Source organism: Chiloscyllium plagiosum, chromosome 5 (assembly GCF_004010195.1).
Source record: "Chiloscyllium plagiosum isolate BGI_BamShark_2017 chromosome 5, ASM401019v2, whole genome shotgun sequence".
In the NCBI taxonomy this organism is placed as follows: domain Eukaryota; kingdom Metazoa; phylum Chordata; class Chondrichthyes; order Orectolobiformes; family Hemiscylliidae; genus Chiloscyllium; species Chiloscyllium plagiosum.
In genome coordinates this window covers 47,675,964-47,693,493 of record NC_057714.1, presented here as the reverse complement: position 1 = coordinate 47,693,493, position 17,530 = coordinate 47,675,964, and the positions used below count along the sequence as shown (strand labels likewise).

Here is a 17,530-nt window from a genome sequence, read left to right as displayed (position 1 = left end):
GAGAGAGAGAGTGTGAGAGAAAGAGAGAGAGAGTGTGAGAGAAAGAGAGAGAGAGTGTGAGAGAAAGAGAGAGAGAGTGTGAGAGAAAGAGAGAGAGAGTGTGAGAGAAAGAGAGAGAGAGTGTGAGAGAAAGAGAGAGAGAGTGTGAGAGAAAGAGAGAGAGAGTGTGAGAGAAAGAGAGAGAGAGTGTGAGAGAAAGAGAGAGAGAGTGTGAGAGAAAGAGAGAGAGAGTGTGAGAGAAAGAGAGAGAGACAGGCAACAATCGGTTCAGTTATAATCTTATCAATCAACTGACAGGCTCAGGAGGCCAAATGGCCTCTTCCTGTTCCTACTACATATGCTTATTTATCAGCAGTGTGAAGAATTGTGGGTTAAGCATGATGAGGAATCTGAGCTTCAAGCACTGCCATAGATCAGATGGAGGAACAGTTACATGTACCAGAGGGTAGGCACACACATTAGGCTACGAAGTTCTGATTTGATCTGTGGTCAGAAACAGGATGGATTGACTGCAAATGAAGTAGATACAGAGCTACAAGACGTATCAATGGAGAAGGCTCAGTTCTTGCATTTATCCAACATGGTTGCGGTTCATGCAATTTGTAAGAATTACAGGGTGGTTAAGCAACCTGAACATTATGTGGTGCAAATGCTGTGGGAGGAGTAAAAAGCAATGTAGCTGTAGTAAGGGTTAATATAGCTCAGGTCATCGAGATGGCTTTCTGCAGCTGAGGGTGTAACTCCTGAGGACGGAGTTGCCTGCCAGGATTACAGTAACCACCTCACGGCTAGAGAGAAGGATCCAATGTTCATAGCCCATTTGTGAACCCTACCAAGGAAAAAGGGCACTGTGGCATTGGAGTGGGCCTTAACCTAACTGTGATTAGTACCCTGGCAAGTCAAATAACTTAGGCAGCAAAAGGTAAAATGGACAAAGAAGAGCTCAGGGGACAGACAAGGGCATAAAGTTTCACGATCATATTTAGCTGAAGTGTAAAGTCTAGGAAATGTTAGTTTTAAAGTACCAATTTAGTTTATAGGTTAACCTTACTTTATAATTCCTAATAGTGTGATCATCTCAATTCTGCCTACTACTGTAAGGTAGGCCACATTCCTGAAGAAGGGCTTATGCCCGAAACATCGATTCTCCTGCACCTCAGATGCTACCTGACCTGCTGCGCTTTTCCAGCACCACACTTTTCAACACGTTTATTGTCAAAATATCAAAATTTACCTTTTAAGATGTTGTTTTGTCCTATAATATTTAGTTTATAAACAAATTTTGTAGACTATTTAATCACTCTAAATTCAGTGGCATCTCTGACATTAGGTTTTGACTTTTCAACTCTATGCCTCAATTTTAAAATATTTGAAATTCACATTATTGCTAGATTGACATTTCCTGATATTTCAACTATGGGAGAAAAATGCATATCTTTCTCACTCTATCATATGATCAAATCTCACTGTCTAAACTTTTAAATCAGGGGAATATAGACTCATACAGCACGGAAACAGATCTTTCAGTCCAACCAGTCTATATCAAACATAATCTTAAACTAACTAACTAGGTCCCAATTGCCTGCTCCTGGCCCATATCCCTCGAATTTTTTCCTATTCAGATATCTATCCAAATGTCTTTTAAACGTTGTACTTGCACCCGCATCCACCACTTTCTCAATAAGTTCATTTCACAGGCAAACCACTCTACGTAAAAAAGAACTGTCTCATGTATTTTTAAAATCTCTCTCCAATCGCCTTAAAAATGCTCCTCCTCGTCTTGAAGTCTTAATCAATTTTACTTAACTCACTTAAGCATGGAGTTGGAGAATAGATCAAAATATTGCTATCATATCACCATCGTTTGGGCCTTTAAAAAAAGGCACATTCCGACCCACTAGCGCACAGAAACATGCTATGCTACAACTGGACATGTCCTTCAGCTAACAAATTACTTTTTACTCGCCAATAGTAGCCCAATGCGTGAAAATTACTGACAAAGTGACCGTCCAAACTCGATTTGGGTAATTACTGATAACGATGATTGCCACTTTCCACAAATGAACCCTCTTCACAGACGAAGAAGTCGTTTTCGGCGAAAGATAACTTCCGATTGACCGTTACATCACTTCCCACGCAGTGTTGGCGTCCCGGATGTTTGGCAATCTCGATTGTGATCGGGAATAACACTAATCTCGCTATCGAATTAATAATTCAAGAAGTATTATTTCCGACGGGCCAACTTAGTTCTTATCTAAAGGGTCTGAGGCCAGTATAATCCTTATTCGTGCCTACCTGTTTCTTAAAGACTTGATAACTTTTTGCTCATTGGGCGAGCGGTTTCCGTTTCTAAGGAAATGACGTAATCACGCCGGAAAGGGGAGAAAACGGTTGTCGTTTGCGATTGGGAAACTTGGGCAAGAGGATTTGATTTACTTTGGTAATTTAAGAATTATCTTGTCAAGTATGGCAGCACGAAAGCGGATGTTATGTTTGTTATAGGCACTTCTAGCATTTGTGTTGTGAGAGGCAAAGATCCTGCGAGGTATCAAAGAGGCTCATTCTCAGCTGATGCGTTATTTATTTTGTATCGCAAAATTGAGATCTTGAAACGTATTGTGCATACCTTCTTTCATTTGTACAGATTTCACTTCAGTTATGATGGGAGACGTTAATCGGCGACAGGACCGGGCGAACCGTGAGCTTAAAAATATGGTTTCGGCCAACGTTTTTTATTGTAAGGTGCGTTTGACTGTGGGTCAGAGAAGCGCTGTTCCGGTGGCGCGCGCACAACGTTTATTAGTTTCCAGCGCGAGAAAAGGGCTAACCGCCATTTTGCACCCGGCCGCAAAATACAAGAGCTAAATAGTGGCTATTTTGTGTTAGCAGTTTAACTAGAACTGGCTACGCAGTTTGTTGTTGTTTATCCAGTGAACCTGGTCGTGGATTGTCGACTGACCAGATCTCAGCTGTCGCGTTCTATGTCCCGAGATTTGCCTTTGCCTGAGTTTTCGAAATCGTGAGGGCTTGCAGATACTGGAAAGTCAGAGTCGATAAAGCGTGGAGCTGAAAAAAAAACACAGCAGGTCAAATAGCAACTGAGGAGCAGGAGAGCCGACGTTTCGGTTCAGGTCCTGATCTGAAACGTCGACTCCTCTGTTGCTTAACCTGCTGTGCTTTTTCCAGCTCCATACTTTATTGACCCTTGTACTGAGACTTGCTGGCTTTCTCCTCGAAACTAATCGCATTTCACATATTTGTTTCTTATTAGCTGATATCTAATCCGAAAGTGGTTCTGCAACCATTTTCAGTTCTTGTATTTCTTGATGTAAACTTGTCCCTTCACACTAGTCGTTTCAATGTTGCAAAGTTTGTTTCTCAAGTTGATCTTCGGGAGGCCTTCAGCAGTACAATTTAAGTAATACAGAAAATCACCTGCAGTGGATGTGACCAGAGTTGCCACATGCTCTCTTATCCTACAAAATTTCAGTTCGTGTTAATACTTGTTTGAAGTTACATGATTGCTGAGTCCTTACCAAGTCTCAATTAACTCTAGTTTGAAAGGATGGTAGAAGATCTGCTTGAAAGGAACAAAATTCTAACGGGGCTGGGCACACTAGATGATGATGATCTCCCTTTTGGTGAGTTTGGAACCAGGAGATGTGGAAAGTAAGGGAGGAAATTGCGAGACCTCTTACAAAAATACTTATATCATCTATGTTAAAAATCACACAACACCAGATTATAGTCCAACAGGTTTATTTGCTAGAATTTGGTGCGCTGCCTCTTCCTCAGGAAGCTAGTGGTGCAGGATCATAAGTTACAGAATTTATAGCACATGATCATAGTGACATGCAACTGATATGATATCTTGAACAATATTGTGACTTTTCACTTTGTCCACCCCAATCCAACACCGGCAGCACCTCCTCATGCATCATCTATAACTATGGGTGAGTGCCTGCTGACTGGAAGTTGGCTAATGTTGTATCTTTGTTTAAGAAAGTTTGTAAGGAGAAATGGGAACTATAGATCTATGAGTCGATATTGGTTGCGGGTATTTTTTGGAGGTGATTATAATAGATCGGATTTATGGACATTGAGGCAAAAATCAATTGGGGATAGCCGGCGTGGGTTTGTGAGGAAAATAGTGTCTCACAAACTTGATTGAGTTTTTTGAGAAGGTTATCAAAAAGGTTGATGACAGAGCAGTAGACATTTGTTTTATTTGGATTTTAATAAAGCCAAAGGTTTCGTATGGTAGGCTAATTAGTAAAGTTAGGTTACATGGGATTCAGGGTGAGCTTGCCAATTGGATACATAATTGACTGCAAACAGAATATGGTAGTGGAGGGTTGCTTTTCAGACTAGAAGACTGTGATCAGCAGTGTTCCACAGGGAGTGATTCTGTGTTCTCTTTTGTTTGTCATTTATATAAATAACTTGGATGAGAATGTAGAAGGTATGATTAATAAGTTTGTGGATGACACCAAAATTGGTGAAAAGTAGACAGTGAAGACAATTTTCTAAGATTGGAAAGTGATTTTGATTAAACTGAGATATGGCAGATGGAGTTCAATCTGGATAAATGTGAGTTATTGCAAACAAGAGTGAGGCTCATACAATTAATGGTAGGGCCTTGAGTGTTGTAGAACAGAAGGATCTAGGGGTGCAGGTATGTAATTCTTTGAAGTTTGCATGATGGTGGTTAAAAAGGCGTTTGGCATACTTGCCTTCATTGCTCAGTTCTTTGAATATATGAGTTGGGAAGTGATGTTGAGTTTGTACAGGACATTGGTGAAGCTTTTTCTGGAATACTGTGTCCAGTTCTGGTCACCCTGTTATAGGAAGGCTATTATCAAGCTGGAGAGGGTTCAGAAGAGATTTACCAGGATGTTGCAGGGTATGGAAGATTTGAATTACAATGGAAGGCTGGATAGGCTGTGACTTTTTTTACTGGAGTGTATGAGATTGAAAGGCGACCTATTATAAAATAATGAGAGGCATAGACTGAGTTAATGGTAGTTGTCTTTTGCCTCGGATGGAGGATTTCAAGACTAGGGCACATTTTTAAGGTGAGAGGAGAGAGATTTAAAAAAAGACACAAGGGGCAGATTTTTTACATGGTGCGGTTTGTGTGTGGAATGAATTGTTAAAGGTTTAAAAGACATTTTGCTAAGTACATGAATAGGAAAGGTTTGGAAGGGTATGGGACAGGAGCTGGCAGGCGGGACTAGTTAGTTTGGGATTATGTTCAGCATGGACTGGTTGAACCGAAGGGTCTGTATTCGTGCTGTAAGACTGTATCACTCTAGGTCTAAGTCACTTTCACGTGAAAACCAAATGCTCTAAAAATGGAATAGCAAAACTTGATTTGCCTTCACTTCAAATGTGAGTTGGAGTACTCTTGTACTACCTTGCCTAATTTAACACAAGCTGAGAGTTAAATATGAAACTGATTTTGTGTAATACAATGTGCTTTGTGGAATCTTCCATGTTTTAGTTGAGCTGAGGCTGGATGGAAGAGTGAGTTGTGTGGTTGCAGCAGAGATGCGGCATTCTGATTTGGATAGACTGAGTGAGTAGGCAAATACATGGCAGATGCTGTATAATGTGAGGTTATCCACTTTGGGAGCAAAAGCAGGAAGACAGCAAACAATTTGGCTATAAATTCAGAGAGGCAAATGTTCAAAGATACCTGAGTGTCCTCAGTAACTGTTATAGAGTCATAGAGATGTGCAGCATGTAAGGCGACCCTTTGGTCCAACTTGTCCATGCTGACCAGATATCTTAAATTAATCTAGTATCATTTGCCAGCATTTGGCACATATCCTTCTAAACCTTTCCAATTCATGTACCCATTCAGATGTTGTAATTGTATCAGCCTCCACCACTTCCTCTGGCAGTTTATTCCATATACATACCACCCTCTGCATGAAAAAATTGCCCCTTAGGTCCCTTCTATATCTATCCTTCTCCTCTCACCTTAAACCTGTGCCTTCTAGTTTTGGAAAAGATCTTGGCTGTTCATCCGATCCATGTCCCTCGTAATTTTATAAACCTCTATAAGGTCAACCCTCATCTTCCACCTCTCCAGGGAAAATAGCCCCAGTGTATTCAGCCTCTCCCTATAGCTCAAACCTTCCAACCCTGGCAACATCCTTCTACATTTTTTCTGAACCCTTTCACATTTCACAACATCCTTCCGATAGGAGGGAGACCAGAATTGAACTCAGTATTCCAAAAGTGGCCTAACCATTATCCTGTACAGCTGCAACATAACCTATACACAACGCACTGATCAATAAAGGTATGTGTACCAAATGCAGCCTTCACTAGCCTGTTTACCCGTGACTCCATTTTTAAGGAACTATGAATCTGCACTCTGAGGTCTCTTTGTTCAGCAACACCCTCCAGGACCTTACTATTAAGCATACAAGTCCAGTCCAGATTTGCCTTTCCAAAATGTAGTACCTCACATTTATCTAAATTAAATTAACCTAGTCTGGTTACAGGCCTCCAGTCTGCGAGGTAACTCTCCACCACTACTACTTCTACCTTCAAGCCAGTTGTGTATCTAAATGGCTAGTTTTCCCTGTATGGAGAAAGTGAGGTCTGCAGATGCTGGAGATCAGAGCTGGAAATGTGTTGCTGGAAAAGCGCAGCAGGTCAGGCAGCATCCAGGGAACAGGAGAATCGACGTTTCGAGCATAAGCCCTTCTTCAGGAATGAAGAAGGGCTTATGCCCGAAACGTCGATTCTCCTGTTCCCTGGATGCTGCCTGAGCTGCTGCGCTTTTCCGGCAACACATTTCCAGCTAGTTTTCCCTGTATACCATGTGATCTAATCTTGCTTAGCATGAGGAACCTTGTCGAACATCTTACTGAGGTCCATGTAGATCCCTCCACTGCTCCCATCAGCTACTCCTTGTCCCATTCGATCAAGGTCCCATTGTACTCTGAGGTAACCTTCTTGGCTGTCCACTACACCACCAATTTTGGTGTCATTTGTAAACTTCCTAACCATATCTCCTATATTCATATCCAAATAATTTATGTAAATGACAAAAAGTATCAGATCCAGCACCAATCCTTGTGGCACACTGCTGGTCACAGGCCTCAAGTTCAAAAAGTAACCCTCCACCACTGTCCTCTCTCTCCTCCATTCAGGACAGTTATGTATCCAAATGGTTACTAATTAAGTATTCCACGTGATCTAAACTTGCTAACTAGTCTACCATATGGAACCTTGTCAAACCTAGCGCCAGAGACCGGGTTCAATTCCCAACTCAGGCGACTGACTGTGTGGAGTTTGCACATTCTCCCCGTGTCTGCGTGGGTTTCCTCCCACAGTCCAAAGATGTGCAGGTCAGGTGAATTGGCCATGCTAAATTGCCTGTAGTGTTAGGTGAATGGGGTAAATGTAGGGGTATGGTGGGTTGCGGGTCGGTGTGGACTTGTTGGGCCGGAGGGCCTGTTTCCACACTGTAAGTAATCTAGTTAATCTTACTGAAGTTCATATAGCTCACGTCCACTGCACTGCCTTCACCAAGCCTTTTCGTCACTTCTTCAAAAACCCTCAATCAAGTTAATGAGACACTATTTCCAAAGCACAAAGCCATGTTGACTATCCCTAACCAGGCCTTGTCTTTACAAATACATGTAAATCCTGTCCCTCAAAATCCCCTCCAACAACTTCCCCTGCACTGATGTCAGGCTCACCGGTCCATAGTTCCCTGGCTTTTCCTTTATCACCTTTCTGAAATAATGGCATCATGTTAGCCAACCTCCAGTTTTCTGGCACCTCACCATGGCGATCAATAATACAATTCTAACAGGACTAAACAGGTTTGGTGAAGGATGGATAATCCTGATGGTAGGGGATTCTGCAATCAGAGATCATAGTTTAAGGATAAGTGTTCAACCCTTTTAGGATTTAGATAAGAATTTTCTTCACTGGAGTGGTGAACCTGTGGAATTCATTATCACAAAGTTTTTGAGGCCAAAATAGTGTTTTCAAGTAAATGGTATATATAAGCCTTCTGACTAAAGGAATATAAGGGGAGGTAGGCATGATTTTGACTAAGTGCTAAATGAACAAGTGACAGTTTATTTCTTGGTATGGTGTGTGGGAGCTTGTAGTGTTCTTCTGTGACTGACTTATGTCTTTTAAGATAAAGGCAAACTTGATTTATGTAGCATATTGTAAGCAAATGTGAGGTTATCTGTTTTGAATAGACCCAGGATACTTTCTGAATGATATAAAGTTAAATACAGTGGATGTTCAAAGTACCTTTTGGGGTTCAAGTGCATAATCTTTAAAATATCACGAATAGGTGTAAAAAAGAAAATCTCAAAACCTAATGGAATACTGACCGTTGTATCTCGAGGAGTGGAGTACAGGATGCAGGCAGATGGTTACTCCTGTTGGCATCTTGTTTAAAACTCTGCAGTCCAGAGCTCACTCAGTACCACAGTAAAAGCAAAATACTATAATTGCTGGAAATTCATTTGAAAAAAGTGTGTACTGGAGGAACTCGGCAGGTTTGGCAACATTTATGGAGAGAGACAGACCAGAGTTAAATATTAAATAAGTACCACCAATCCTGAGTTTCTCCAGCTTTTCTTTTTATTTCACTCCGTACTGCTCTGGAGCATCGAATTTTGATTTTCAAGTTCAAGCTGTAGAGTGGAAAGGCGTTGGGCAGTTAGGAAGCAAGTTATTATTGATTGGATGCCAGCTTCTCGCCAGCTCTTCGTGTCCCAGATCTAGCTACTTTTCTCATCAGTAATGAGCCTTCAAGATGTTGATGGGCCTTCAACAATGCAAATACTGTTGTTAAGGGGCAATTATTGAACTCTAACTGGAGATAGTTGTTGCCTGTGTGATTTGAATACTAATTTGCCATTTATAGCCAAAGCCTATGCATGACTTGCTGCATTCAGGTGTACAGTACTCTCTTGTCTGAAGAGTTGCAATTCAAATTGAACTGTGCAATTATGTGAGTGCCCTACTTTTGAACATATTAACAAGACTAGTTTCATCATGAAGTGACTGAAGATGATGAACAGTCTTCAGCAACTCCTACAGCTGAGATGTTTGTATCTGATAGCCACAACCATTGTCGCTTTCACCAAGTATGACTCCAAACCTTGGAGTGCTTTTTTTTTAATCCCTTCAATTTATTTTATTCAGACGCCTTGATGTTATAATCAGTAAATTTTGATGCCAAGAGTAACCATTATCACCTCACCTCTGGATTCTACTTTTGGTCTGTGTCTCATGTGAGGTCTGGAGCTGCAGCATCCTGTCAGATTCCAAGCAGTATGAACAAGTCAGCTTTTGTTGCTCAATAGCACTGTTTACAAAACCTTCTAAACCATAAGGTTCTCTGATCTGGAGATATGATCAAATGCTATGATCCTCAACTAAGATTATCTCTAAAATGAAACAAAATATGATTTTATGGTTACAGTTTCATAACCTATATTGATAGCAATTGAGTTTAAGAGACTGTTAATACATTTTCAAATGGATAAAAAAAATTGTGTATCGATAACATTTTATGCTCACACTTTGAATATCCTACATTTGTATTTCTTTGTATTTCAATTTTAGATTTGTGATGTTCGTTGTACATCTGAGATGAACCTTAAAATGCATTTCCTTGGCTTGAAACATAAAAAGGTAGGAGCACCAAATATAAAAGCTTAATTTGAATACGAATGGAAAATGGTTGTGACTGAAAGAGCCGACTAATATGGTTCTATTCCTGACTTTGCTGGAGATCCTATAATTGAAGGCTTTTCAGATACTTGACACTTTGTAAGTTTTTCTCTCTTTGAAGTGACCATGTTTTTGACTTTTGTATTAAAATGTTGATCTAAAGTACAAAATGACAAATCTATTACTATTGTAAGCTTGTATGTGTATCACTGTAATGTAACTGTTCATTTGCAGTGTCGTATTAGAAATAAGTACCCATGTGTGGAATCACAGAATTGTTATGGTGCAGGAGGAGGCCATTCGGACCTTGGTGTCTGCACTGGCACTGTGAGCATTATGGCACAGTGAAAGGCTTCAGTTTGTTTTTTCATGTTCCATGTGACCGATTTCAAAATCTGTTCAAGGTTTCATTAACATTGAAATACTTGCAATTTAATGTTGCATTTGGTTCTCTATACAGACCATTTTATGAACATATGCCTTTTGGTTTATTGTGGATGGGTGCAAAATTTGCTCTAGTCTTATCCGGAGCTGTATACAAATCACCAACATACGAGGTCAATGAGTTACTTCGATAAGAACCACATTCATCAGTGTCTGATGTCTTCAGTTGGTCACAGAATTACAAAAACAATTTTATTTGCTCCGCTCTAATCCTGTAGCTGTCTGATCTTAAATTATTAGAGACTAAACAAAAATGAGGTGAGACTGCTATCCTCTGGCTGTCAACTTGTGGCAGATGAGTAACTTAATTGTTTTGAAACGACATATGTCATTGGGCCTTACTAGCTAGTACACATGATCAAAGTTTTTATATGCTGTATTGATTATTGTCACTGTTTTTTTGTTTAAAATTTAGCTTTCATTGTAGACAAGTATTCTGGCAGTTTTATTAATGTCCTTCAATGACTAGTGACTGGAAAACAACAGTGAAAGGTTCAACTTGATGTGTCTCCAGATGCAGCCTGACTTAATGTCTTATTGCATTTTTTTAAATAACTATAGTTTATCTTGGAAATACTTTTACCTGATTTGAGAGACAAGTCTCTTTGTTCTTACTGGATTTTGGCAAATATATCCAGTTTTCAGTTAAAAACATGATTCCTCATCATTTTCTTCCTTCTTTCATGTTGATTCCTCGTGAAAGGCTGTAAAAGGATAATCGTAGCCAAAGCAATTAGCTTCTCAAAAAAACCAAACATGACATAAAATCAACGGGGTGAAAAATGTTTTGAATCCTTCATATCTAATCTAATTAAAGCAATACTTGCCCAAACATTTTGGCTAAACCAGCCAAATGTTTTTCTGCATCAGTGGGATGTCTATAAATATATTTCACTTGAAATAAAAATACATTCACCCCATTAGTAGACATGACTTAGAATTTGTCTCTGAGTTTGGGGTGGGTTCTGATTATTCAAAAATGTTTTGTTGAATTAGAGTTCTTCTGCTACTGTGGTGCAGGATATGGGGTTGGGGCTTGGCTGTATTGGATAAGGTGTTTATTTTTGTTTGGGCCCTCTATATATATATTATTTATTGTCATTTAAAGGGAAAGACTTTCTTTAACCCTGTTGGTCTCTAGTTGCAGGTATTTGTACAAGAACGTTGGCTAGCCATTTTGTTGTTGTCGTCCGATATCAGGCGAAAGCTTGGTATCTATATCGCTATAAGACCATAGATAAGGGAACTGAAGTAGGTTATTTGGCCCTTGAATTCTTCTCCACCATTCACTGAGACCATGCTTGAATCGCCAATCCTCAACTTCACTTGCTTGACTTTTCTGCAGAGTTCTGAAGAAGGGTTGCCTTGACCCAAAACATTAACTCTGGTTTCACTTCACAGATGCTGCTAGACCTGCTGAGTTTTTCTAGCAATTTCTATTTTTGTTTCTGAGTTGCAGCATCAGTCGTTCTTTCGGGGTTTTTCCTCCACAGATTTACTAACTTCAGAAGAAATTCGTCCTCTTCTGTCTTAAATATAAAATCCCTTACTCTGAGATAATGCTCTCTGGTTCTAGAATCTCTCATAACGAGAAACAACCTGTCTGCACCTATTCTATCAATCTCCCCAAGAATATTGTTTTGTTTCAAAAAGGTTCTCTCTCATTTTCCTGAGCTCCACTGAATAACGGTGCAATCTACTCAACATTTCTTAAGTCAGTCCGTCTAAACATGGAATCTCCAGACTGCCTTCATCACCAGTCTAACTTTCCTTAAAAAAGGGGACTTACTGTTGACAGTATTCTTAATGTCTAATTGGTGCTTAAATAGTTTTAGAAAGATTATTTATTTTAAGTTTTCCTCCTTTGAAATAAAGACCAACGTTCCATTTGCTGTCCTTATTACCTGCTGAGCATGTATCCTAACCTGTCACTTATGCATAAAATCACTCAAATCTCAAGACAGTTTTCTATAGTCTTTCTCCAATTAAGTAATGAAGCGGCATGGTGAAAACATTGCTGCCTCACGGTGCCAAGGACTCTGGTTAAATTCTAGCCTTGGGTGACTATGCAAATTTTGCTCGTTCTTCCCAGCCTGAGTTCTCAAATTTCCTCTAAATCCAAAGATGTGCAAGTTCGGTGGATTGGACATGCTAACTTGGCCTGTAGTGTTCAGGGATATGGAGTTAGGTGGATGAGCATGTTAAATCCGGAGTTCTGGGAATAGAGTGCTGTTCAGAGGGTCAGTGCAGGCCTGATGAGCCAAATGGCCTCTACCTGCACTGCAGTGATTCTATGAATATTCAGCTTCAGTATTCTTCCTGCCAAAGTGCATAAACTTACATTTTCCCACGTTATATTCCATCTAAAATTTTGCCCACTTGCTTAACCTTTCTATATCCTCCTACGGGCTCTGTGTCATCACTACTTGCCTTTCCATCTATTTTTGTCATTCTCAAATTGATACATATTTCAGGCCGCAGCACTGATCCGTAATTGCAGTCCACTTGTTACAAAATGCTATTCCCTTCCCTTTTTTTAATTAGTTAGCCAGTCTTCTATTCATTTTAATACCCCAACACCAGGGGCTTTTATCTTAAATAGCCAACCATGTGGTACCATATCAAGTGCCTTTTGGAAATTCAAAGATATTACAACCACTGCTTCCCCTTTATCTATTCTGCTTGTTATCACCTTCATTAATAATATTTATCAAGAATGGTAATCTCCTTCATGAAGCCATGCTGAATGCTCTTAGTTACGTAATGTATTTCTAAATGCTGTGCTAATGCATCCTTTTTAATTGACTTTAACATTTTCTCAATAAGGTATAACACAATGATCATAGAAATGTGATTGAGATTAAGTAGCTGGTAAGATTTATGCTTTCTCCTTCACTCCATTATGTACATTGCACATCCTTGAACCAGAATTGGTAGGCAGGTAAATGTAACTGCCTCTAGCTTTGAACATTATGTAAATGCATTATGAATTAGATTTTTTTCTAATTTTTTATGCAGAAAAGGTAGCACTTCAACTTAGACTGAGGCCCAGAATTAGCCAAATAGTCTAAGTATTCTATGAAATTAACAAAAAATTATCTTAACATGCTACATTCTCCTAGACCAAAACAATATCCCTTCTTCTATATGATTGCAAATAACTGAATTTGGAACATGGCCTGTTGGATTGCTCTGATCTAATGCTCTTAAAGAATGGTCAAGGCATTATCAAGATTGTTGAATAGTAATCTTGGTAAACATGTAAATGCCACAAGCCTCATCCAGTCAAATAAGCTTCATCCTGTCACGTTTTGCAGGGAACTTCTGAACATGCAGAAGGTCAGTTTCATAAGACAAGTATAGAATGTTGCTATTAAAAAAACTCTTCCACCTCTTAAAACTTTGTGCATAGCTATGATAATTATAGCAAAATTATTGAATGTCTTTAGGCAACAAATGCAGGCTAAAATAGTAAAGCAAGAGAAAAAACTTGATGCAGACTTGACTTCTTTTGCTTAGTCCAACGTTAATGCTTTTTCCTCCTCTTCTAGGCTTGTCTATCTTTTTTGCAATTCCTTGAGTCAAAGCAGCAACTGATGTCATGGCATTTTGATGGAAGAAGTGTTTTTTCTTGTTCTTGTGGTTACATGGACTGAAATTATGCAAAGACTTTGTGCTCAAGCAGACTTGATGTACTTTGTTATTTTGATCCTCTGTGCTATGCAAATCTCTGGCTGTTTGGCAACACTTTTAAAATATTGTCCCTTCAAGCATCCTTTATCAAATCATAGTAGAAAGATATGCTGGGGTGCAATATATTCATCCTCACACCAAATAGATGTAATAGAAGATAGGTCTGTACAATTTGGCCCATCCAGCAGTCGAACTACTCTTGCCAATACTTTCTGTTCTTCTTTTACGTCTGGGAAAATAAAGTCTTAATAAATTTCTGTCTGAATCTACACTTGGGAAATAAATTAGCTATTCAAAATCTTATCAAGCAATAAATGAAATTTCCCCATAAACCTGTCCCTCATCTCTCATTTGTCCTGGATAACACTTTACATAAATATATATACCTAGTTCTCATACAAAAATACAACACCAATGAAACTAATTATTTAATGAAGCAAGATTATTTAATGTAGCAAATATTAAATATGATATTAGACTTAACTGATTTTTATTGCTGTTTTTATTTGCATCTAGAAAATAAAACTTTGTTTCCCTTTAACTTGGGGGAGAAAAAACTTTTATTAATGATCAAGTAAGTATATTTCTAGGCAGATGTGAACCTAATTGGTTTACTGATTCGTGAGTTACTTATGTTATCTTTTACATTTGTATCTTTTGGATTTGCACTTATGTTGTAGTTGTATGTACTCAGTAGTGTTCATTTGGAGGAAATGTTGAGCCATCATTAGGGTCACCAAGTGTGTATTCTGCAGTGCCTTCAATTACAGCAGTTGATCATTTGTTCAAGATAGTCGACTTGGTTTAACTCAGTAATTACTACATGTTAGATAAGGAATTAGACAATGGAATAATTTAACGCAGTTAGGATGCAAAATTGTCTGTTTTGTCATTAGATTTTAGATGGCTATATTGGTAAATAAAGTCAATATGAATGCAGAGATCAGTTGCTTTGCATGGGATTCAGTTGATATTACTTGTCTCATCAGTTGATATTACTTGATTTTACAGTATTGCTTGAATATTTTGCTATAATTGCTAAATCTGCTTTTAGTCTCAAACGAAAGTCTCATTTCTTGTTTTCACCTTTTAACTTTGCCTGTCATTGTAGACATGTAACAAAGTACATGAGTTACTAAGAATCTGACTGTTGGAAAAGAAATTACAATGATTGGTACTGCCCAGTAGAGTGTGAGCTGTCCAGTTGTTCAACCTCACTGACTTTTGAACAAAAGACATCCTTTTGAAGACAAGCAAAGCTGTTAGCCAGTCTTTAAATATTCCCTTTCAAACATTTGACTCATCAACCAATGAATTTGATGGGACAACTTTACTTATTATTTGGTTGTAACTTGTGCCGTGACCACCTAGTTCTGGGTGGTTACCAGCTCTAGTTGAATTGAAAGAAAAATACACAAATCAAGCAATTCAGTAGGAGAAAATGGATAGAACTCTTCGTATCCAGAGTTTGTTATAACTTTTTTTTTACAAAAAAAGGTTTCAGTTTCTTGATTCCAAAGCTCAGAGTCCTACCAAATCATTTTCACATGTCCAGTGGGCATTTTAATGTTTGTCGTACTGATAACTGGTACACAAACATGTTTTTGTGCATTTGCATAGGGAAGGACTTGACTCTGAGGACATTTCATTCACAATATTTAGTGCCTCAAAAAATAGAGTCTTGGAATACACAGGCTCTGGTACACCAAGTAAGTAGAGGTTGCAAGACATTTTCAACAAAGTGGGCAGAAAATACCACTTGCCCAGCAAATGTGTTTTGAATAAAGTTGCTGGTTATTAGCACAATATGCTTTTAAGTCCAAATGATGTAAGAAAGTCTTACAGTATTCAGATGTTTGACATCATGTGATTTAAAGAATTTCCATCTTTAAAGTGTGTTTTCAATGTGTTTGAGTATAGTAAAATTACTAATGATGTAATTTTACTAATTCAACTTTATAATATACTTTGGACATTGTTGTTGAATTAATCGTGTGATTTTTTTTTTCTGCCGTAGTCAGAAAAATATGAAAGAGCTCAAGTGAATTTTTGCAGAATTTACCCGGACAAGTCCCTTTTCTTGAATAAAACAAATGGAAAGATGACCTTCTGGGCACAACTAAGTCTGCAAAATATCATTGTTAATGAAATCTTTCAGTTTTATGTCCCAACAGAAGCAATCCTGCTAACTTTTTTTTTCTGTTTAATTTCCTCGATGGTTCCTCCCGAACTTCATATGACAGAATGAGGGAAGCTTTAAAAATGGTAAGTATTACAAGATTCATGTAGGATCTTGTTATCTTTTACAGACATGTAGAAAGTCTGACACTTAAATTTTATTTAAACTGAATCATACACTGACTCGAACAAGTTTACTTTCAGTTGTAAACCTTAAAATAGTTTACCTTAAAATAATTTGTGGCCCAAGGGGATAACTGAACACTCCTGTTTCAGTTTGCATCTTTTCCACAAGGTGAGCTTTGAGCTTGGTTTTTGTGCTTCATCCCAGTCTTGTGCCATTGCAATATGCATTGCCACCAACTCTCAAAGTCGATGGATTGGCACAGTGGAAATAAGCACATTGGCAGGCTGAAGGAGTCAACACTTTTTTGACTTGTGCATCATTCTGGCTGTGAAGCTTTGAGTATTTTTACTCTGAAGCTTTGTTCGCCAATTGCTCTGATTACTTGTGACTTCAGATTACTACAGCTTTTACAAAACCACCAAAAGAATTTTTAAATGACGTCTAATGGTTTTGGAGAATATAAAAGAAACCATTTATCTATCTTTTGACCTCCGTGCCACCATTTCACTTTTTCACCATTCTTAAACACTTCAGTATTTTTGTCCAGTTCTCTTTTCACTTTGTTTTTATTAGTGTGTATCTTTAGTTTTCTTTTGCATTTGAATCACCTTCATTTTTGGACCTGGGAAACAGAAGTCTCTTTTTTTTTGTTTTGCTGCATAGCTCTGCCCAAGATACTGCTGGGTCAGTGTAATATTCAGTCGCTGGTGTAAATGTGGTTTGAAAAACCATTTCTGCAAACAAGTGCTCCTTTTTATTGAGCATTTGTTTTAAAATGCACTATTGTTCTCACTCTGATTATGGAACAAGGGTTGGTGATTCAACTTTCCCTTCTGGACTTGATGTATAATTTTCCGGTTCAAAAGTGATGTGCTCAGTATTTGGCCTGACACCAAAGTGAAGAACAATACTGCGACATGATTGACCCACATTCCTTAAAATATTACATGTTAATTTACATGGCTTGGACTATAAATTAACTGTATCTCTGTAACAAGATTAAAAATCCACTTGGGCCTAGATTTGATGACAAGAATTTGCATTGTCTATGCCAGCATTACTGCAGCTAGTTATGCAAGGTTTTTGGAAAGACATTACAAACCCCATGATGAGCATGGATGGGTATATGCCCTTATCACAATATGATAGCCCACTTGTAACATTATGGAGTACCATGAGTGGTAACGTTTTGCAAGAATTGTCTTGCTGTCAGAATGTTGACTGAAAGTGCTCATAGTATGCTACTAGTTTATAGACAAGTGACAGAAGTTTGCTGGTACTTTTTTTTTGGGGGGGGTGTGGGCAGGGGGGTAAGCTTGCCCTCTTTCAACTAAGAGTAAAAATGGTACTGTATTTGAAGCA

At 38.6% G+C, this 17,530-nt stretch overlaps 2 protein-coding genes and 1 long non-coding RNA gene across 23 annotated transcripts in view; 1 reads left to right on the top strand and 2 right to left on the bottom strand.

Moving 5' to 3' along the window:
• Positions 1-2,243, bottom strand: part of LOC122549861 — a 70,586-nt gene extending 68,343 nt beyond the window's left edge. For 11 of the 18 annotated variants that reach the window (XR_006311684.1, XM_043690000.1, XM_043690006.1 and 8 more), the window contains exon 1: positions 1,956-2,243. The gene's annotated coding sequence lies outside the window, so the exon portion shown is untranslated. Of the gene's footprint in view, positions 1-1,051; positions 1,547-1,811; positions 1,906-1,955 lie in introns of those variants that run through there. The other 7 variants (XM_043690002.1, XM_043690009.1, XM_043690003.1 and 4 more) reach the window with 5 other exon arrangements.
• Positions 2,244-2,351: 108 nt separating this feature from the next.
• LOC122549862 overlaps positions 2,352-17,530 on the top strand; it is a 55,252-nt gene continuing 40,073 nt past the window's right edge. For 2 of the 4 annotated variants that reach the window (XM_043690022.1, XM_043690018.1), the window contains exons 1-4: positions 2,352-2,440; positions 2,645-2,742; positions 9,619-9,687; positions 16,107-16,128. In XM_043690022.1, coding sequence (XP_043545957.1) covers positions 2,659-2,742; positions 9,619-9,687; positions 16,107-16,128 — 175 coding nt within the window. In that variant the 5' untranslated portion in view covers positions 2,352-2,440; positions 2,645-2,658. The other 2 variants (XM_043690019.1, XM_043690021.1) reach the window with 2 other exon arrangements.
• LOC122549863 overlaps positions 8,927-17,530 on the bottom strand; it is a 52,770-nt gene continuing 44,166 nt past the window's right edge. The window contains exons 3-4 of the long non-coding RNA XR_006311686.1: positions 10,754-10,874; positions 8,927-9,307 (exon numbers count right to left, since the gene is read on the bottom strand). This is a non-coding gene — a long non-coding RNA (uncharacterized LOC122549863). The remainder of the gene's footprint in view (positions 9,308-10,753; positions 10,875-17,530) is intronic.